Below are 23,726 nucleotides of genomic sequence, written 5' to 3'. Positions count from 1 at the left end.
CTTAAAGTTTTAACCTTTGGAATTGTGGGTTTCAGTGAGACTGTTGCTATTCAGAAATAGATAACACATCATCCAACTTTATAATATTCAGAAAAATAAATCTGTCAGTCACCTTAGATTCTACTTAGTTTCCCATCCCAAAGGATTCTAGAATGAATTGAGACTCAGGCGTGTGCCTGTCTGTGTACCAGTACTTTGGGGACCTTATCCTATTGGTTTGTTCTGCCACCAGCCCTAAGACCTCAGATGTATTACTGCTGCAAGGAGACCAGATCATTTCAGAGGTGCAGCAGGGTGTCACATGTTGGGACCAGTGGTGTCTGACTCTGGACTACTCTTCTCTCCACAGCTTCGTGTAGTTTCCTTCTGAGTAAGATTAAGTCTAATAGTTTCTTTTTAATAAGAGGCCTTGTTTCAAAGTGGCTTACACAGATTTTAGATTTTACACAGTACACATTTTAGAATTTTTTATTTTCATTTTATGTATATAGGTGTTTTGCACATGTCTGTGCAGTGCTCACGGAGTATGTATGTAAATACACACTTAATGTACAGTACCCATGCAGTACAGAAGAGAGTACCATACCCTCTAGAACTGGAGTTACAGATGGTTGTAAGCCACCATGAGGATGCTGAGTGTATTCAGGCATTTGTACTGGCCTGCCTTTGGGGTTCTGAGAGGATACACCCTCAGCTACAGCCACTAAGAGCACCACCATGCACATTCACTATGTTCCCTTTTAAAAGGGTCCTGCCCAACCCCCATCCTTTTCTCTTTCTGTCTCTGTCTCTCTTTTTTTCTCTTCCACCACTCTTGTTCCCAGGGACAGGTCTCTGCCCTCCTCTCTGCCCCTTCTCTCTCCTCTTCAAGTAAACCTCTTATGTGAGCCTTGTTGTATGGCATGACTTTTCTTCACAGCGTTTTTTAAAATAAATTACATCACTGAGAATCTAACTCAGATTCTCTGTTTGAGCAACAAGTGCCCAGCCCAATCTCTGAGCCATCTCTCCAGTCCACCATACCCTGCTGACCATCTCTTTACCACCTAAACTTTGTACTGGCATAAGGAACATGTTATACTGAGTAATCTGCCTCCGTCATGCCTAACTTGATTGGGATTTCTTTCTCACAAAAGTAACTTGTTTTTCTCTTCACTGTAAGATTGCTGGGTTACAATGAGGTGTTTTCTTGTTCTTTTCAGTTTGACTTCCTGTGGTAGCCAGATTCCTGGTATTGTAACAACCCCCTGAAGTAATCAGCACATGAGGCGGGAGAGCATTTGGGCTTAGTTTTGAAGGATCCAGTCCAAAATCACATGGATCTGCTGCCTTGGGCTATGGAAGAAAGTAATGGAAGACACACAATTCAATCCCAGGCAGTGTGCACAAGAGCTACAGCTTACTGTGACTATAGATCTTCACTGTGGGATAATATCAGTATTGTCATTTGTGCAATTTAGGGTAAAACTGGTTTTCCATGCTAGGCTGCCATTAAAACTAACTCTTGCTGGGCATTGGTGGTGCACATCTTTAATCCCTGTACTCGGGAGGCAGAGGCAGGCAGATCTATGTGAGTTCAAGGCCAGCATGGTCTAACAGAGCAAGTGCCAGGATAGAATCCAAAGCTACACAGAGAAACCCTATCTCGGAAACAAACAAACAAATAAACAACAACAACAACAAAGAAACCACCCAGCTCTTTACACTGGTGCTATGGGAAATTTTATGTTGTTTTAACTACCTGGAAAGTGGATTTGGGGGATACCATTAATGTTTTAATAGTAACATTGCATTGAACCCTAGATTCGTTGTTTTGGAAAGAATGTTGACAAACCTCTTTTTTGAGGTCAGCTGCCAGATGTGGGTGCCGGGAACTGAATAAGGGTCCTTTGGAAGACATGAGCATGTTCTTAACTGCTGAGCTTTTTCTCCAGCCCTTGACTTTTTTCCCCCAGTCTTCTAGATGTGGATATCAAGTTTCACTAGCAACCATTTGTCAAAGTGGCTTGTCTTTTTCTCAAAGTATGTTTTTGGCATCTTTAATAAATTAGATACCTGAAGTTGTATGGGTTGATTTCTAGGGCCTCTATTCTATTCCACAATTCTGCATATCTATATCTGTGGCAGGACTGTGCTTCTGTTGTCACTATGGCTCTGTAGTATATAGCTTGAAATCAGGTATTGTTGCTTTGGCTATTGTGGTCTATTGTTCTTCTGTATAAATTTTAGGATTGTTGTAGTTCTGTAAAGAGTATCATGAATTTTGATGGGGGTTGCATTGAATCTGCATATTGATTTTAGTAATATTGTCATTTCCCCAGTCATAGTTCTGCTGATCGTTGAGCCTAGGAGGTCTTTTCATCAAATAGTTTTTTGTTGTTGTTTGTTTGTACTACCTTTTTAGCCACTCCATAGTCTTAGCTTTCATGGTGATTACACCAGAAATTAAATATTAAAATAGTAACCAAAACAATTTATAACATGTGTTAGCTACAGCTTCTGTTGTGACAGGGTAAAAATGCCTGGACATAGTTTAATCAATGTCTGTGGAAATGAATACATGAATAAATAAGATGAAATGAATGAATAAATAAGCAATCTATCAGTATATTAAAAAGCAACAGTTGAAGCCTGATATGGGGGTCACAAGAATATATCCAACTTAGAAGGCTGAGGCAAGAGGATTATGATTTTGAGGACTTCTTGAGCAGCATAGCTAGAAGCTGTCTCAAAAAGTTTTCTTGAATGAGTAATTGTCATTATTTTTATGTTAATTTAAATTGAAAAAGCAGAAATTTTATCACCTATTTCCTTATAATAAGAGTAATATGTGCTCTGGTACAAATCTACATTTTAGAGAAAATCATAATCATTAGTAATCTTACCACCCAAGCATCCTTGTGAGCTATTTTTGTTGTTGTTCACTTTTTATTTATATTATGGTCAACAAAATGGTCTGGGTAAATATTTTTCTAACTCTTTCAGTTGGTGCTACAGATGACATTACCAACTCCTTCAGTTGACATTACAGACGCTTTCTTAAAACATCATTGTAGGTTCCTATTGAAAACTTTTCCTGAACAAAAATTCTAAAACATTACATAGTCTTATCAGTCCATATGAGTAGATTTGGTAATGCTGAGAGTAGAGACTGTGACTACATTTCACATGATATAACTGCCATTTAGATGCTCTTGTTTTAGGGGAAACATGGAAACCATGCAGGCTCTGCAAGGCAGGTGGAATTGAACTTGTATGCTCTCAGGACAGATGAGGGAGACAGTCTTGGCCCAGGAGTGGAAGCCTGGAGGATGAGCCAACTCTGTATGGGCAGTGTCCAGCAGGGTGGGGAGGGTTAAGGAAGGAGATGGCTGTGGTAACAAGGTTCAGTCGGTAAATTACAGGTTCTGGAAGGTTTGGAAGCAACTAGAAAATTTGTTTCCTTCCCCCTCCATAGGCCTGTGATTAGGGGGTACAAACTATATAGCTAAGTAGTTTGTGAGAAGAAAGATGGATTCTTGTTTCTCTGTGTAACAAGCTGGGACAGGTTGTCTTCAAAACCCCATGAAAACTATTTTCTGCTTCCTTCTGGGAATTTTGTCTGCCTTTTCATAATTAGCAATAATTCCCCCTTCTGTTGCAAAGCATCTTGCAACAACCAAGGCATGTATTGTCTAACATGCTCTATCAAGGGTAGTTTTGTCATTCCTATTTCATCAGTGAAGATACTGTGTCATTGTTAGAGATTTCCCCAGTTAGTAGTGGAGATAAAATTTATTTTTTATTCTTTCAAAGTAGACCCTAAAGGAGAATGGGAAGGCTCATAGTGCAGTTCTTTTCTGGAATGGCTCATTGTTTAACAAATGTGATTTATTAGCACAGCTCAAGCCAGCAACGCCTGAGCAGCATTCATATTGTATTGAGTATCTGAGTCAAAGTCACATGATATTGAAGCTAATGAAAAACTATGTAGGCAATAATGTGTATGACCTGACGGGTTTGAATGCATTTTTTCCCTCACCGAATTGATTGATTGGTTTTGTGTCATACTGATGATGTGGTTTAAAAGAAGAAGAAAAACGAAGACTTTCATAATCAAATAATCAGTCAAAAGGCAGCCGCTAAAATCACCACAGGGTTTAAGATTGAAAACCTGAAGTTGTGAAAGTATATCTATGTCTAATCCAGCAGTCCCACAAATATCAATAAAATCAAGAAAAATCTTTCCTTGCCTGTAAAGAAACATTTCAGACGTTTGACCTAAGTGGCATCATTATTATGATGTCTGAAAGCAAAATATGTACAGACGGAAAAATAAGATGTGTCCAGGACCCCAGAGAACCGGGGATTGAAGTGTCGCAACGCTCAGTAACTCGTATCCCTCTTCATCGCTTGCTATCTCAATTTTCAAGTCTCCGCTGACTCCCCGGCAGTTTGCACAATGAACTTAGCTCATCCCATCCATGTGTTTCCTTCCCTTCCTCACTCAGCTTTTACCATAAGGATGACCTTCATTTCATAAAGCATTTTTAATTTTAAACTTTTATTTATTCTTGTGTCTGTGTGTGCATTCCTGAACTCATCTCTTTGGCTGTGTGTGTTGTGTGGAGGATTACTTTGTGGAGGTGATCCACTCCTTCCACTTTTACATGGGCTCTGGGGATCAAACAGGTCACCAGGTCTGTGCATCAGGCGCCTTTACCTGTTGAGCCATCTTGCTCAAAATCAAAATTTTTTCTTTAAATCAAGAGATTTAAAGGAAAATTGTAATTTCATCAAGTTTTAAAGAAAGTTAGCATATATGTATAATTTATATGTGTGTAATATGTACACATAATATATTACATAATATATACTAAGTATATATTACATAATATATATATGCATGGCATATAAACACACACACACATACATACATACATATATACACTGGTGCTTAGAAACCTCTCTTTTCATGCATTTGGCAGCTTTTTAGCAGTGTCTTTTGATGGTCAATCATGTCAAGGGAGAAAATTTGCACCCCAATTCCTTTTCTCTTAATTGAAATTTTATTTAATTATTTAATATAATTTTTAATATATATATATGGATATATATCCATATATATATGGATATATATAAATATATCCATCATATTAAATAATATAAATATTTAATATATATATGGATGCATACATACCACATGTGTTCCTGGTGTCAGAAGAGGTACCAGATCACCTGGGACTGGAATTACAGATGGTTATGAAGCATCATGTGGGTGCTGGAATTTGAACCTGGGTCCTTTTATCTTGTTCTTTGCCAGTACATCTCATCTCTTCTGCTTGTTATATCGTTTTTTTTCTTTTCAAAGGCTTTATGTACATCAGTTGAAATCATGTCTTTTTGCATGTACCCCCACCCATGGTCTCTTTCTTTCTTTTTTATTGAAATATTTTGTTTTCTTTCATACAATGTATTTTAATCATCCTCACCTCCCAACCCATTCAACTCCACACCTTCTTTTTCTGTCTTTAGAAAATAATCAGGCAAATAAAACAAACCAGAGTAGAACAAAACAACAGAGAGAGACAAAAAGAAAGAAAAAGCATGAGAAGCCACATACACATGCAGACACACAGAGAAAATCCATAACAGCACAAAATTCACTGGACTTTTTATACTGGCAAGGTTTTCACATTTCTACAACCTGGTATGTAAAAATAATTGTCTTCCGTGCTGTACAGGTCGAGTCTAAGAACTGAGTACAGTAATGAAAAGTTGAGTTGCCACTAGTGTGTGTGTGTGTGTGTGTGTGTGTGTGTGTGTGTGTGTGTTTTATGTTTTCACTGACTAGTCAAGAAGTGTGCTTGGAGCTGTAGAGGGGGAAGCATTAGTCAGTCAATTGAGTCCAAGCTGAAAAATAAATATATTTCCTTAGAGAAAAATTCTGTTTCCTAAGTGTGGCCTTTATAACATGTCAGAGCTGTATTTTTTTGTGAGAATATCTTTGAAATTATACTGGAAGTCAATGATAAAATATTTCAAAATGGACTAGAGAGATGGCTCAGCGGTTAAGAGCACTGGCTGCTCTTCCAGAGGTCCTGAATTCAATTCCCAGCAACCACATGGTGGCTCACAACCATCTATCTATAATAGGATCGGAAGCCCTCTTCTGGCATGCATGTACCCATGTTAAGCACTCATATATAAAAGATATAGATAAACAAAATTTTAAAAATGTTTCAAAATGTTAGTTTATACTTAATCCTTTAAAGATTTACTTATTTGTGTTGTATATGTCTGAGTATATTGAGGTCAATATACATGCAGTGCCTGGGTGAGCCAGCAGAGGGCATCAGATCCCCCAGAAGAAGAGTTACAGGTGGTTCTGAATAGTCTAATGTAGGTGTTGAGAAACAAACCCAGGCCCTCAGCAAGAATAGCAAGTGCTCTTAACCACTGAGCCTTCTCTGCAGCCCTACACTCAAGTATTGCAAAGTATGTCCTTCTTTTCCTGTTATTGTAATAAAATATCCTGGGAAAGTTACTTATAAGAGAAAGGATTTATTTGACTCAGAATTCTAGTCTACAGTCCTTCAGGTCAGGGCAGTCACTGAAACAACTGATTGAGAGAATTCGTCACACTGTATCACAGTTGAGAACAGAGAGGAAAGCCGGGTATGGTGGTACACACCTTTGATCCCAGCACTTGTGAGTTCAAGGCCAGCCTGATCTACATAGACAGCTCCAAGACAACACAGAAAGACACTATCTAAAAAAGCAAAAACAAAACCATCCCAAAACAACAACAACACAGAAAGGGTGGAGACATCCTAGTGCTCAATTTACTTTCTCCATTCTTATACACTCTGGTATCTGCTGTCTAGGGAGTGTTGCTACCCACAGTGGGTATGTCTTTCTACGTTAATGCAGGTAAGAGAAATTCCCCACAGACATATCCAAAGCATGTCACCTCCAGTCAGAGAATAAAAAATGCTTATATCAGACTAAAAACGTCTAATAAATAATTTGAGCTTCTGTCAAGAAGAGATCTGGCTTCTGTACATGGTACGAGCATGTGTGTGTGTATATTAGACTGGGTGTTTGTCTTAGTCACTTTTCTATTGCTGTGATCAAACACCATGACCAAGGCAACTTATAGAAAGAAGGCTTCATTTGGCCTTATGGTCCCAGAGAATTAAATAGGTAAAATAAGTGTCACCATCAAGGCAGGGAAGCATGGCTTCAAGCACAGGGCCTGGTGGTTGGAACAGGAGTGCTCACATCTTGAACCACAGACATAATCAGAGAGAATGAATTGGAAATTACTCCAATCATTTAAACTCTTGGAGCTAGGTTTTCTGGGTCTTAAGTGTCCTTCTTAACCCTTGAAGAGAGTTGAGAGGAACAAAGCTAAAAGTAGCTGGGAGTACAGGCCATGTGCTCTCCACTCCCCAGGAGGACAGGCCATGTGCTCCCCCCACCCCGCTCCCCAAGAGGACAGACCATGTGCCCCCCCTCCAGGAGTACAGGCCATGTGCTCCCCCAAGAGTACAGGCCATGTGCCCCCTTTCCCAGGAGTACAGGCCATGTGCTCCCCCCCCCCAAGTTCTTTATTCCTGCAATGTTCTCCAGAAATGAAGACCTTGAGAGCAGTTAATGGAAGATGCTGTCTTCACTGCAGAATACTTCGAGGTTTCTCCCACCTCCAAGTAGGAGGCATGGGGCTGTGTAGAGGAGTCTGTCCACTGGTCTGGGACTTGCTGTAATACTGTGGCTAAGACAGATTCCGGAGCTAAATTGTGGATTGAAGGGGCAGTGAAGTTGTGCTATCTCCCCATTTCCTGCCTTACCTGCAAACTGGGGAAGCTGGTGCCAGTCATGTAGGTGTAACAATTAAACTTTTTTTTTTTTCTGTGAGTAAAGAGTTGGAATATGTTTGCATCGATGTCCAAGTCATATCTTTTAAAATATAGTTGACATACTTATATATGCATTAAATCTTGGTTATTCACATAATAATGTATTTGCTTCTTTTTTTCTGTGTAGTATCTATGTTTTCTCTGCTGCATTTGAGACTTTCTTTGTCCTACCGGCTTTGAACAATGTTATGCCGTTGATTTGCTGTTCTTTTTTTTTTTTTTTCCTGAGAGAGAGTGTGTATGTGTGTCTCCATTGAGTTGGATTTGTTCATTTGTATTTTTCAGCTTATAGGTACATTTTTCTGTTTAGTGATCAAACACATAGTTCACTGATACTGTGTCTCCCCCCCCCACCGTGTCTGAACAGTTTCATGTTGGATAGTTTCTATTACTAGATTCTCAACATTAACCTTCCTCTGCCTCCACTACTCTCTCTCTCTCTCTCTCTCTCTCTCTCTCTCTCTCTCTCTCTCTCTCTCTCTCTCTCTTTTTCTTTCTTTTTTGAGACACCGTTTCTCTGAGTAGCCCTGACTTTCATAGAACTCTTTGTGCAGACCATAATGGCCTCAAACTCAGAGATCTGCCTGCCTCTGCCTCCCAAGTGCTAGGATGAAAGGTGAGCACCACTTCTGCCCGGCTAACCTTTTCTTCTTCAATGACTAGTCTATTATTAATCATATCCAGTGTATTTTTCATTACAGACATCAATGATGTCATCAACAAACTCCATGTAGTTTGGGTTTTCTGCTATGGCTTCCCCATTTCCATCGAACAGTTAGCCTTTCATCTGGGATCTTGAAAGTAAGAAATTCCTTCATAACAATAAATGCCAGTGAATGCTTTTATCCACGAGTCTTGTATCTTTTCTGAATCAGTGTCTATCATTGGTTTTTATTCTCTTTATAAGTTTGTTTCCTGCTGCTTTTCGGTTGGTTACCAAACAGAATTTTATCTTGCTGTGGGCTGCATAATTTTATATTTCTTAAAAATATTAACTCATATACTATTTTCCCTGCCTCCGTCCTCAGGGAGACCTTCCCTGCACACTGTCTAACATCCTTGTCAAGCTCCATGTCTGATTTGCTGTACTGTGGACACTGAGTATGTGTGGCTAGACATCTTGTCACTTGTGCACAGCTGTGTCATCCTTCACTCATTGCTGAGCATCTCAGCTCCTTGAAGGGCCAGGCCCTTGTCTTTTCAGTACTGAATCCTAGAGCCCTGAACAACCCCCAGGCACAATGTAAACTCTTTGTGAATGTGTTGCATAAATTAACAACTGAATGCCAGGCACTGTGCCGGTGCCATCCAGACATTGTTCCATGAGTCCTGAGATGCCACTTTTCCAGGACAGCAAAGTGAGCCAAGGGTTTCCTTTGTAGCAAAGATAATAAAGGAGAAGTACTGAACTAACTCCATTCTAGCCAAACAGCATCCTTTCTAAGATGTTTGCCCAGAACCCAGAAGGAAAAAAAAAATGTTAGCAGCACTGGGCAAGATATATTTTCAATGGCAATGGAATAAGGTTAACACTTGCTATAAACTTACCTTGTATTTGTGTCTCCTCCACTTCTCTGCCTCCATGTGAACTTAATGTTTGTAAAGATTAATTGTGGAACTTGAGGATAGAACTGTTTTGAGCAGAAATGGGATGATGTTCCCTGAGGCACTTAGAGCAGAATGTGTCTTAAGAGGGGCAGTCTGAAGGTGACCCAGTAGGTTGAGCCTTACTAAGCCACTGTCCTATGGATTCTTCAGCCAATTAAAGGGGCTGCTGTGATGCAGCCCCAAGTAGCCAGACCTGGAATAGTTTTATCAGCTCATCAGATTGTTGCCACATTGTTTTGATCAAATCAGGGACTTGACACTAAGGAACACCCCCACCCACCCAGTTTGAAGCTGCCTGCTTCTCTGTCTGTTTCTGGAAATGTCTTTCTAGTTCTCTTTCTGACAGGATCTTGCAAGAAGGATTATTTTCTTTGGTAAATTAGTAAATAATGTTTTTCTAAGAAGCGATGGATATGTATCTGTTTGAAGCATATGCATATTTTACAAGAAAATGTATTTCTTAAATCACTGAAGAAAAGCATTGAGGAAGAATTCTTGAAGAAATGAAATGTTAATATGAAATACTGGTTAAACTGATAAAAAATTTTTCAGTAAATTTTTAAAAAAAAATAGTTTTCTTTAACTGAGTGTTGCAGTGGAAAAATATCTGATTCAAAGATACAAAACTACAGGCATTGTTTATGTGTGATAGTAAGTCTGACTTAAAATAGTTACGTTACATACAAAGCGGAAGTACAGGGCCATTGGGCTCTATTTTTGTATTGAAAGTATAGAACCTTTTATGTTCTATATTAAATACAAATGCATATTATATTTTGGATGAAAGTGTTTTTTGTTTGTTTGTTTTTATTCTTCTGTGTCCTTTGTTCTTTTCCAGAGGGTTGACTAAAACTGGAAATCCAGCTTGCCAATATTCTCTCATGTTGGTGTTTATAAAGTCTCACTTAGTAAAACAAGGGTGAGACAGAGACTCCAGAATAGCACTAGCTCTTTATTTCCTGCCAGGCACTCCTCCTTCCCAGAGCATAGCCTTGTATTTTCATGAGCAATACTCCTCCACCCTGTTCCCAGTCTTGACCCACTGACCCAAGAATCAAGAAAATGTCATGTTAGTGCCTACTAATTAGTGTGCCCAGAGCACCTCTGCCTCTGGCCTTTCAACCTTCTGGAAGTGAGAACACAGGCTGTCACTCACATCACGAAGGGAAAATGAGCCCTCCCTGCATTTGCCCTGTTTGCAAACAGCAGGATAAGCCCAGCTGAGACTAGAGACGAATATGCAGGTTAGGAAGAAATTAACCTAAAATGCACTGCTGTTTGCATGATTGTCTCAGATGACACACTGCCTTCCTTGAAGTACCCAGTCAGGGTGCCGTGTGACCGAGTCCTCAGGGGTCTGGCTTTGGCAGCACACTATCAGATCTGTACCGTCATAGCCATTTGATGAAGTCATTTCAAGGGAAGGGTATTCCCTGCATAAAAAATGAATTAGCATTTCAGTGCATGGAAGTTTCCCGTGTGTGGACACATTCTTGGAGAATGCTGCAGTGAGTGAGTGAGCATTTGGTTCAAGGGCTCATTAATCAGTGCTGTTGGGTCAGGGTCTCCAGAGCCTTCTGGGTTTGGGGAGAATGGGCTTCTGTAATTAAAGGGATGAAATATATCATGGTCACAAACTTACCACATCGACAATTGAGGGGTTTGAACCAGCAGAATTAATCTCTCTAATTTTTTTCCTTAGGTGTTTAAAATAGAAGTGCTAATGAATGGAAGAAAACATTTTGTTGAGAAAAGGTACAGTGAATTCCATGCCTTGCACAAAAAGGTAATCTTTGATTTCATGTTTTTCTCCTTTTCTCTGTGTGGCCGTGGTATAATGTAGATATAATATAGATTCTGTTCTATGTTCCTCAGAACATTACTGTCTGCTGTGTGTGTAATTTCTTCATAATGGTATTAATTTCCTTTTAAAATAGATTGTTCAGTCAGTGCGCTTGGTTTTTATTTTTAAATAAGTGAGTTTCCTGTTATAATTGCTTGCATATGCAAATCTGAGACAGTAAGCTGTTTGTACTACATCACATCAAATATTAAAGGTTTATAATAGTAAGATCAACACCCTCTCTGTCCAAGACATGCATTTAAGTTCTTCACAAAAAGAAAAGAAACACAAGGAATCACTATACAGAAAGAAATTTATTAAATTCAACTTAAACGTTGTGTACTAGACAAGCTTGTGTGTGTATACATGTGTGTTTATATAGAACACATGGAAGAGAGGCTCCCTGCCTACAGCTATCCTTTGAGTTGTGAAGAGCTACTATATCAGAATAATCAATGCTTCAGTTCTGGGATCCATTTCATAGTCACAGATTAAAGAAACAGAAATGCAAAAGAAGTAACTGACTTCAGGAAGAAATGGTCACTAATGAATTGAAGATGAATACTTAGAAAAAAAACAAACTCCAACCTAGGGTTAATTTTTTGTGGGTTATAAATTATTTGGGTGCTAATTTTTTTATAACTTGAAATACCTAATGAGATTTCCTGGAAGAAAAATCACAATGAGGAGTCAGTTTAAATTTATAATTTTTTTTCACATTATCTGTGTCTGGGAGTGTATTAATTATATATATATATATTGATGAATGTATATACACATATATGAAATAGATGTATGAAACACATGCATGCACAGAATGCATGCCATAATTAGATATTTAGGTAAGAAGCTAGAAATGGGTTACATTAGGAAAACATTTTAATTTTATGCTTTTTAATGTCTATGCAATTTTTCTGGGATACATCACTGCATAAGAACGTCATAATGTGTTGATTCTGGGTTAAAAGGCTTTTAGAACTTTGTAAAAAGTTTTTCCACTTTAATCAGGGAATAGAAAATTAAGTCTAAACGGAAAGATTAGTGAACCTAATTCCCTGTTGTCTGTTTTGAGCTTTTTGTTTGTCTGTTTAATTTTGGCCAGGGTCTCGCTGTGTAACTCTGGCTGGCTGAGAAATGATAAGTACGCCTGTACCCCTCCCCTTCCTGAGTGCTGGGCTTGGCTTGCACCACCAGGCCTTCTGCCTCTCCTCCTGAGTGTTGTGATTGCCATACACCACCAGGCCCACTCCCTTGCTTCTTTTTAGAAGTGCTCAAAGCTTTTCTGTTAGGGTGGCAAACCATTTAATTAAATGAATTTAATTCTCCAATTAGAATTTCATCAAGTTCAGCTTTCCTCCCAGAGAAACCATGGAAATGCCTAGAGATTTCCAACTGGTGTTGCCAGGAGACTTGCTTTAAAAATCACTAGCCCTGGGGACCTCAGAGAGAAACAAACATAAAATCTGGGTCCTTCTTCCTCCTGGGATTCTGTTTTGTTTGGTTTTAGGAGCAAACAAATTCCACTGGGTACCTGGTGAGCCAAGTCCCTATAGAAGGTTGAGATCAGGTCTCTCTCCACCTGCATCCAGCTTCTCTCTGCTAGTCTGGCCTGGGCAGATTGTCAGGTACAAGCCCCTTCCTAACTTACTAGGTCAGCATGAAGTACTTACTCTAGGACCAGCACAGCCCAGCTGAGCTCTCCACATTCCAGGTGACAGACCCCATAACAGACACAGCAGGGTGACTGCCAATTAGGCTGGCCCTGTCCATGGGGCAGCCCATAGACTCTGCCTGTATGCAGGGTGACTAGGACAGTTCCGCCGTCGCCCCCCCACTCCCCCACCCCCCCCCCCACCCCACCCCCGGCTCAGCAATCCAGCATTGTCAAATAAAAAAAAGAAAGGAAGGAAGGAAGGAAGGAAGGAAGGAAGGAAGGAAGGAAGGAAGGAAGGAAGGAAGGAAGGAAGGAAGGAAGGAAAAAAATTCCTGTACTTTCTGGGACTTTCAATTTCTACAGTTCCATTATTTATTAACGTTATCCAGTTTTTTGTGATGAAGTTTGTTAAAGTAAATAGAGTAGTAATTCTCGAATCTCTGACAGAATTTGAGACATCCTTATAGGGACATGGAGCTCATAGTTTTGGGGGAGGGGTGGGCTGTTGGTGGAGTGTGCAGTCCAACTTCATGCACCATAGAGAGGGGACGGCCACTGCTGAGTTAGACTTGGTGGGAAGGCAAGTCCAAAATGCAAATGATGCATCAGGAGATGTCAAAGTTAGGGCAGTTTGTAATCTTAACTGTAAAACTGCCCAGAAGCACCATAGCAGGTAAAATTCAACGGAGTGTCTTATGCAAGCTTTGCAAGCTTTTTGCAGGCTTTACGAGACTGTTCCTCACTGGGCAGCCTCATCATTTAACTGCATTTTTTGCTACCCTTGATTTCCATGTGTGAATTTGTGACAGGATACGACTGTGTTTACAAAACATTTGCCTATAACTGTACTTGTCTTCTGCCATTGAATTTCCTTGAAACATTTGATTATTGCCACTTTAAGACATTTGCTCCATGGCTGTCTTGGTTTTTCTTATATTTTGTTGTCTGCTCCCTGAATGAAAAGAGTTTTACCTGTACACCTAAGATGACTCCAAAATAGCATGGGGGCTGTTCCTAAGCACTGTGGTGGATTCATAGCTCTTCTAAATGTCCTGCAGACACACAAATGTCACTGTGTTGATTGTTCTTGCTAATTTTGAGGAAGGCACTATTGGAGCTTCTCTGGCTATTGTTAGAAATGTATTTTAAAACCTTTCTCAGGATCTTTCTGTCTTTGTAAAAATCATATTTTTTTCGTAAAATTCACCTATTTTTCTTTGCTTCTCTTGTTTTGGCGGTGATGCTGGAGCCCAATCCTTTGCATGCTGGAGACTGCTCTACCACGAAGACAGACCCCTAGTTACAATTTTCCCCCTGTATATTATTATTTTCTTCTCAAAGTCACCATATAGCCCAGGCTGGCTTTGAACTTACTGTGATCCTCCTGCTTTAGCCTCCCAAGCTCTAGAATTCAGGCATGAGCCAACCCTCTGTGCATAAGGCTAGGTCTTCTAGCAAGCTTAAGTGAGGACAAGGGGAGTGTCCCACTGTCACCTGCACGTCCCAGCTCAGCTTCTAGCATTCTAAAGTGATCACTTTTCTTTTTAAAAACAAATCCTCCACAGAAAGTTATATTACCAAAAGCAGCACTTCTCTGTCTAAGGATATGGGTTTTTTTGGTTGTTTTTTTTTTTTTTTTTTTTTTTTTGAATTGTTTAAAGCTCACAGCATCTCATCTGCTTTGGCCATTGTCACTCTGAAAGCTGTTTGCTTAGGAAGCGTACACCTTTGCTTGGGTGAAGTGATGCTTTCTGAGTTGATTTAGGTGCACATCTTTATTTTCTTTTATTTCTTTTATTATTCTGTTTCTGTGCTTTCTCATTTACTAGGGCTACCAAGTTGGCTGACTGGCTTATTGGCCTGTTATAAAATACTAGCCATTTGCTGAAAGTGTTTTGCACCAAAACCCTTTAATTTTGGTTATGATAATTATTTATGTATTGTATGTATGTCTGAGTGTATGTCACCTGTGTGGGGGCTTGTGGGGGCCACAGGTGGGCATCAGTTTCCTGGAGCTGAAATTGTAGGTAGATATGAGCCGCTTGGCATATGTGCTGGGAGGACGCGTGACCTCTGGAAGAGCAATACAAACTATTATCTCTGAGCCATCTCTCCAGCCCCCTGAAATGTATCTTTCTGTTTTAGTTTAGGTGACTATGTAATAAAAAAAAACGAGTTTTAATTTTTTCTAAGATAATCAACGTTTATTCTTTTGGGTTCTTTCTGTCTCTGTCTCTCTCTGTCTTGTGCTGAGGGTTAAGCCTGAGGCTTTGTACATTTGAAGTAGACACTGTACCACTGAGCTACATCCCTACCCTTTTCTGTTTTGGGATGGCCTCACTATGTAGCTCATTTCTGATCCCAGACTCATCATCCTCCTGCCTCATGCTTTAATGATGGGATCTGAGCTGGGATCATGTGTTCACCATCACTTCTGGATACCCTTTGTGATTTATCATTTCTTCTAGAGCTGTGTGAAGTATTTGATTCTGTTTTCTTTTATTTTGAAAGACCAAAGTAAAGATACCTCAAACCACTGGACACACTGAATCAGACTGTCTGTAATGGAGCCTAGTAATCTACATCTTTTTTTTTTTTTTTTTTTTTTTTTGTAATCTACATCTTATGCCAGTTCCCCAGAGGACCTTATGCTCATTGAAGTTTGAAGTTCCTATTGTGAATTATATTTTTAAAGACATCACTAAGATACAGCCCTCCATCACACACACCAACACACACACACACACACACACACACACATACCACATACCCACACACATCATATATACACACCATACCACATATACCACACAACACATATACAGATTACACCCCACACACACTACACACTGTACACCACACACACACATCATATATACACATCACATACACAGATTACATACTCACCACACACACTACATACTACACACCACATACACAAACCGTACCACATGCACCACACACTACATACCAATACACATATACCACACATACCACACACACACCATACACACCATATATACAGATCACACACACCACACATTACTCACCACATACACACACCAGACCACATACACCACACACACCACACCACACACACACACACACAAACACACACACAAAATCATGAGGCGTAGGACTAAGCAGCTCAAGGTTCTGAATGTTGAAGATTCTTCTGACTTTCTCTTACCAGAATTTTCAAGAATGTCACTAGGTCCTACCAATTCATTCTTCCACATTCCTGCAATGTGCACCCTTGGTTTTTCACTGTCACTCCAGAGTGGTGCTATTTTATATGTGTCAACACTCTGTTCTTCATATTCTTACCTTTTCTCAACTGTATGTCAGTTTGCCTTTGCCTTCATTTCCAGACCTTTCTCCTGCTCTCTCTGATGTGCACTTGGCTTGTCTACCATATCATAGACAGTAACTCCAGGATAGTGTTCTGAAACCTTGCATTAGTTTCCTAGTGCTATTGTAACAAATCACAACAAAAGTAGCAACTTAAAACAAGGCACATTTATTATCTCATGCTAAGTGGGTGGACAGGGCTGAGTTCCCATAGGAGAGTCCATTTTCCGCTGTTTGTAGCTCCCAGCAGCTGCCCACATTCCTCATGGCCCCTTCCGTCCTCAAAGCTGGCAGTCACCTCCCTCCCTCCTTCTGCCTTCCTCGTGTCATCTCCTGTCTTCACACCCTTCTCTCTGATCTTGGTAATTCTTGTCCCGCTTTGAGGTAATATTGGGCCCACCCAGGGTAGCCATCCCATATCAACATCCTTCATGTGAATCCCACCTGAAAAGCCTCTTTCTGTGCAGGAATACCACTCACAGGCCCTGGGACATAGGGGTTCTCATGTGTCTTTGGAGGCATTAGCATTCTCATTAGCATTCTGTTCACTTAACCCCCTGCAGGCCAACCCTATTTCTGCTACTTCTCCTAAGAAAAGTTCATGTTAGCTGTACCCAAGCACGTCCTGTGTAGATCTGCACTTCCCTGCCTTTGCCAGGCTAAATACCCATCATCTGCCTGTGTGCTAAAAACAAGGCAGGACATTCCAGTTCTTCAGTGCCAGCTGCCTGGTGCCTACTGTCCCTTTTAACCTTGAAACTCTTCTTCCATTTAACATAGACATTTCTATTTACACAATTAAAATTATTTCTTAACACAATTAAAGCTTAGTTATCCCATATGTCCAGTTGGATTTCATGTTGTCTGAAAGCTATTGGTCCCCCCCACAACACCCACCAGTATTCTTTGTATTTTTCCACAGGGTTAATTACCTGGCATATGGGATGTTGGACAGCATCATGTGTGTTCTGGTGTGAACATTCATGTTATTGGAAATCTGACCCCAGGTCCCTCTAATCCTGGTTCCTTTGTGGCTTCTACTGTGCTAGGATGGGGTAGAGGATGACAAACAAAACAAGACTCCACCCTGTTCTCTGTAACAAGGTGTCCCCTGGGGCTCAGGTACAGGCTCTTTTGACGGGTCACCCTTTAAGTATGTGAAGGGTCCGACCCCATGCCCCAGTCACCCCTACCACTACCAAGTAATTCATCACTTTCCATGGCCATGCTTGCAGAGAGCTGTGCTGTCCTAGGCCCCAGACCTCATGCATGACAAACTCTTCCTCACACTGCAAACTTCTGAGCATATTTTATTCTTCATGTCTTCCCAGCTGTTTTCTGTCAGTTCCAGCCCACCCTTTTGTTCACAATGTTTTCAGTGAAGTATGGGGCTGGTTCATTTTCAAATTAACTACCCTCATCTTTTGTTATTGCCTCCTTTGGGTTTGAGTCAAATATTGCATTCTCTTGTATTCAATTTAATGAAGTACACATTTCAGATGAACCAGAAAACTGCTGTATGGCATCAAACTGCGTGAACAGCACCCATGCACCATTCCTGAAGGAGCCCTGAGAAAACTGGGGTGATAGTATGCAGGAAGGGTTACCTCTTGTTGCCCCCCTCAAATGTGTCTGCTTCCTTAGATGCTTTTGTTTCCATTTCTTTTTATTCCTGTCCTTCATAAAAGTGCCTCTGATCCTCTCTGTGGAAAATAGTAGGTTTTCTATCCATGTCATATGTGAGCGAATCTTTTCTGTCTGTAATAAGTTCTCAGTGAGTTCTAACAATTTAGAAAGGGAAAGGGAATGGCCACACACTGAAAAGGTGTGTGTGTGTGTGTGTGTGTGTGTGTGTGTGTGTGTGTGTGTGCCCGAGCACTTATCTACACACATCAGAAAGGTCCTTTGCCCAGATGCTGCGTAGCAGGACAGTTAATCATCAGATGGAGGAGACAAGGAGTATTTATCTTGCAAGCAGTGAGCCCTGCTAGAAACATATTGTCTTGGGTTTGTCTCTCATCTAAATTCTTGCTCACCTCCAAATGTGTCATGGATCTAGTCTCTGTGTTGATCAGCTCCCTCTGTGCCCTCCCATAAACAAAAAGGGAAAATGTCTTCAGTGCTCTGTCATCAAGATGCAAAGACAAAACCAGAGAGGAGACTGATGGTGGAGCCTTTGTGGGGGGTCGAAGTCAGGTTGTAAGGCTTGCACAGCCATCTTGCCTCCCCTTGTCCCCCTTTGAAGCACTCCTGTGGGATAGCTTCTCACTTCTTGTGCACTCTCTCCCTGCCCCTCAGAGTTGGCCCTCCCAGTATTCCACTGCAGCATAATAAATCACTTCAGACGCAAACCTTCCAGTCACAGTCGTTACACAGAGTCTCCATGGATTGGTCAGGCTTACTGGCTGTGATCAACGACAGCCATGGTGTGATCTTGTCCTAGGCTTAAGTCCAAGCCTATGCTCACATAGGCAGACTTCTGCATGCATCTCAGGAGTGATATCTCATATTACTGACTGTTGATCAGGGGTGGCTCTTAGCTGCTAGAGGCCATCTCAAGCCCTAGCCACTTCCTCAAAGCCATCAGTCTGCTAAGACCATGGTGTGCATAAGGTAACCATGGAAGTGACTGTAGTCACTTCCCACTGTAGTCACAGGTTTTCCCATACCCATATGAAAGGAGTTATATAGGTTGTCAACACCATCTGGACAGTCCGTGCGTTCTGCCCACCACAGCCCTTTTACTGTGTGAAGACTTGACTCTCAATGTAATTTGATTTAGTTCTATGTCTATAGATGCCATTTACACAATATTTAGAGTCACATTAGCTCACAAGGACACCCAGAGGCATCTCTAGCTTAAACTCTCCAACCTCAACAGTTGATTCTTATGTTAGGACTGTCTAAAGTTGTATATTGTAGAACCTTGACTGGCAAGTAAGACATTTATTGTTGTTTGCTATGATAAATCTTTCTGCCAAAGCCACCTGAATCCTACCACCACGTAGGCGATCTTGCCAGCCGCCTGAGTTCTGCCCGCCACATGGATGGACAAAATAATACACAGACTTCTATTAGGTACCAATGCTACTTGGCCAATGATTAGGATTTCTCATCTGTTAGCTCAGTCTTAATTATCATAAATCTATATATTTTATAAGACTTACCTTATAGAGGATGCCTTCTGCTGGCACCCTCTCTTGCTGGTGGCTCACATGGCGCCGCTGGAGGAGGCCAAGGGGAAAAGGGGCCACTTCCTATATCTCCTTGCTTAAATATGAGTCTCCTTGCTGTGTCACTTCCTGCCTGGATCACCACTTCTCTACTACATTTCCCAGAATCCTCTTTGACTCCTAGTCCCTTCTAACTTGCTGCCTCATTGACCAAACAGTATTTTATTTATCATCCGGTATGATTGTTAATTTTGGACGCTTTACACTGTTAGGTTTTAATCCTCTTTTAGACTAAAAGGGAAATTGTAGGGGATGTTGTAGCCACTACTCCTTAGGGGCTGGCTACAGGTGTGCCTGCGAGGGCATGGTCAGGGTGACATAGAGTGAGAGGTGGTCAGGTGGCAGGTTTTGGTTTCGGTTTCACTTTTGGCTTGCTGTACAGACTGCTGCCCACTGGCTGGCTAGTTTGCTCTGTAAGTAAGGCTTTTTCCCTAGTAAAATCCTTTCTTTTTCCACCTGGCTCCGTATTGGTAATTTCCCACATTAGTTGTTATTCTCAGGAAAATTAAAGGCAAGCAGCCCAAGGGATGGAGCAAGCCTCAGTATCCATTGTCCTAAGGTTGTGACTTTCAATTGCTTATTACAATGTAGCTGCAGCCATTTCAGGCCTTGCTTCACACTTCTGGAAGGAACAAATCCTACTGTCTTTCTGGGAAAACAGAAGTTCTAGCCAGTAGACTTGTGCTACACTTTAATTAACAGCTGTGTCATAATGACAACAGTGATGATAAGGGAATTTAGGAAATTTAGGTTTAACATGTTGAACTCTGAATGACATTTTCTCCTATTCACAGGGGATTAAATATAGGTGACAGTGGTTATACATGCAAAACAGTGTCGACAGTAACAGCTGAGATTTTGTTGTTCTTTCATGGAAGTGATCAGGCTCCTATTACTTTACCATTCCCAACACCACACAGCTTGTGCCTCATGGTGGAAGGCGTCTGGTCTGCTCCCATCCATTGCACAGGCCATATATGTAAAGAGTAGAAGAATTGAAGGAAGGAAAGGTCCCCCTCCCCTTTATGACATCTGAGAGCCCTTCTTCAAATAGGATTGATGCCTTCTCTACTTACCCCCCCCATGACCAGGAGTCAGTCACATTGTTACGAACAGCAGAGGATGGAGGTGGGGAGACTGTGTTCTTCATTCACCAAAACCAGGAGTTGAATCCTATAGCACCCAGGCACCATAGATTTGGGGAATAACTAGTAGATTGGGCATTGTGATGGCCATTCTTGGTTGTCTACTTGACTACATCTGGAATTAACTAAAATCCAAGTGGCTGAGTACACCTATGAGGGCTTTTTCATAATTAAACCATATGAAGTGGGAAGACCCACATTTAATCTGGATCTTTTGAGATGGAAAGATAGGAAGATCCACTTTTAATCTGGGTGACACCTTTTTGGTGACAGCCTATATAAAGGATGTGGAGGAAGCTCTTGTTCTTTGCTTGTTTGCCCTCACTCTTGCTGGCTAGTCCATTCCTTTACTGGCATTATAGCACTTTTTGAAGATATGTGTTATTTTGTAGCTCTAACTTCACTTTGAATAGCTTTTTTTAAAAAAATAAGTTTTTATTTTATTTTGTGTTTGGGTGTTTTGCTTTCATGTATGTCTGGGTACCACTTGTGTGCTTGGTGCTTGAAGAGGTCAGAGGAGGCTCTCCAGACCCCTGGAATTGGGGTTACAGATGGTTGTGAGCTGCTATGTAGGTGCTGGGAATTGAATGCTGGTCCCCTGGAAGAGCAGCCTGTGGCCTTAACCATGGAGACAGCTCTCCAGCATCAGAATATTTTTTTTTTAGTGTCACTCCTCAAAAGGACCTCCTAGACATCCTAACTCAAAATTACCCTTCAGTTTGCATGAGGAGAGCTTGCAGCTACTCTTATGGATTTTTGGAAGGAGTTGCCTTTTTCTGTATTTTAAAATTCTCTTCATTTCAGAAATCTAAAGACCCTCTCCTGAGTGTTGTTCTCCAATTCATGTGACATTTCTGGGGACAGTGGTCAGAAATGACCATACTTTGTTCTCTTTTTTAATGTGAAAAGTATGTGTAGAAGGACTTTTCCTTTTATTAGAAAACTAGATTAAGCGGGCATTGGTGGTGCATGCCTTTAATCCCAGCACTTGGGAGGCAGAGGCAGGCGGATCTCTTTGAGTTTGAGGGCAGCCTGGTCTCCTGAGCAAGTGCCAGGATAGGCTCCAAAGCTACACAGAGAAACCCTGTCTCAAAAAACAGAGAGAGAGAGAGAGAGAGAGAGAGAGAGAGAGAGAGAGAGAGAGAGAGAACTAGATTAAACGCTTGTGTTAATGTTGCTATGAAACAAATTGATTTTTGAAACTTACTTTGCTTTCCTTTTAGCTCAAGTATTAGACTTTTAATTTTTCAGAAAAAAAAAACTCATTTTAAATCTGAAATAACCATCATAACAACTAGGAAACAAAAAACCCATTTGTCCTGAAGCCTGAACAATCAAGATACCTAAGTAAGAAATGTTTGAATAACTTTTTGGCATATTTTAACCATGGTTTATTTTGCTTAGTTGGCTTTTCTTTGTTCCAAATGATTTTATTACAATTAACAGACGTCTCTTTTCCCTTCTGTCTTGGAAGCTTAAGAAATGTATAAAGACTCCAGAAATCCCCTCTAAACACGTCAGGAATTGGGTCCCCAAAGTACTGGAACAACGGCGGCAAGGCCTGGAAACGTACTTACAGGTAAGAGGTGTTTAGCTCCTCAGTGTAACAGTGCCTAAAACATTGTCTTACTCTGTTGGCTCAGAATATAAGTGTGTGACACCAAATACTGATCAACAGCTGGAGATCCCAAGAGACAGGCTGTTTGCAGTTACAAATATTGCTATCCATTGGTTCATTTAGCTTTTATTGGATTCTGTTTAAAGTTGCTTATGCGTTGGCTAAGTGCACTTAGTGTCATTGGAAGAATGCTATTGAAATGATCTGTCCATTTTTAAAGTCAGCTGTACAGATGACTGTGTTTTCCATGAAATAACTCTGTTTTCTCAACCCTTGGGTTTTAGATGTCCTTGGGTTTTAGTTAGAATCCTGGGAGAAAAGAAGTCTTAAGTGGGGCAGGCTAAGATATGTGTAAAATCCCACCAAGACTGTATAGAAATTGCCCCTGAGAAAGTGCCGACTTCCTTGGAAGTTAGAATCTATGTCTAGAGTGGTGGTTCTCAATCTGTGGGTCACAGCCCCCTGGGGTAAATGACCCTTTCACAAGGATCACTTTCCATAGTAGGATAACACTGATACTGACATTACAGTTTGTAACAGTAGCAAAATTACAATTAAAAAGTAGTAACAAAAGTAATTTTATGGTTGGGAGTCACCACAACATGAGGAACTGTATTAAAGTGTCACAGCATTAGGAAGGTTGAGAATTACTGGTCTAGAAGGAATGCATGAGGAAGCTGTATGCTTTCTCTTTGAAGGACAAACAGAACTGAGTGAGATAAGACGAAAGTCTCCTACCCACAAGTGACAGAGAAGGCAAGGGAGAGAATAAGACACTGTCCACTTCTCTAAGTTTCACAAAACCCCTGAAGTCTCAGGTGACTATTCCATGGAGTCCTCATTAAGTGCATACATGGGCAGGGCAGGTGCAGAGACAAACAGGCCCAAATGGTCAGGCATGTACTACATTTAGTCCCATTTGAGAAGTGATATGTGGAGGGAGAACATAGCTTAGTGAGGAAAGGAATCCTGCCTCAAAAAAGAAGGATGCAAATATGTTGTGCATACCTGTAACCCCAGAGCTTTGGGATGAAGATGTCTGGAGATATACCTATAATCCCAGCACTTTGGAGGCTTGAGCAAGAGCATCAGAAATTCAAAGCCAACCTGGCCTGCACAGGGAGACCCTATCTCAAAAAAACAAGGCAGAAGAGCCAGACTTCATGTAAGAGTTAAGAAGACTTACCCTTCTAGGATTATTACATTAGAGAAATTGGCAGCATCGCCATGTCCTTGTGGTCCCTTCAGGCTTTAGTAACTGCAGGGTGGACCTAGCACAGGAAAGAAGCTGGGAGCTGTAGAGCTTGTGTGCCTGTCCCCATATAGAGCTCTATGAAGGACTGGGTGTGAGTCACTGGTGGCTGATGCCCAGT

The 23,726-nt window shown here is 40.9% G+C and overlaps 1 protein-coding gene across 5 annotated transcripts in view; it reads left to right on the top strand.

Moving 5' to 3' along the window:
* Snx24 (sorting nexin 24) overlaps positions 1 to 23,726 on the top strand; it is a 146,688-nt gene that overhangs the window by 72,288 nt on the left and 50,674 nt on the right. For all 5 annotated transcript variants that reach the window (XR_004768343.1, XM_027400899.2, XM_027400900.2 and 2 more), the window contains exons 2-3: positions 11,212 to 11,295; positions 22,210 to 22,314. Coding sequence is in view for 4 of the 5 variants with exons in the window: in XM_027400899.2 (XP_027256700.1) it covers positions 11,212 to 11,295; positions 22,210 to 22,314 (189 nt within the window). In the remaining variant the exon portion in view is untranslated. The remainder of the gene's footprint in view (positions 1 to 11,211; positions 11,296 to 22,209; positions 22,315 to 23,726) is intronic.

This window comes from Cricetulus griseus, chromosome 2 (assembly GCF_003668045.3).
Source record: "Cricetulus griseus strain 17A/GY chromosome 2, alternate assembly CriGri-PICRH-1.0, whole genome shotgun sequence".
In the NCBI taxonomy this organism is placed as follows: domain Eukaryota; kingdom Metazoa; phylum Chordata; class Mammalia; order Rodentia; family Cricetidae; genus Cricetulus; species Cricetulus griseus.
The sequence above is the reverse complement of the archived record's forward strand: the minus strand, read 5'-3'. Positions and strand labels throughout refer to the sequence as shown.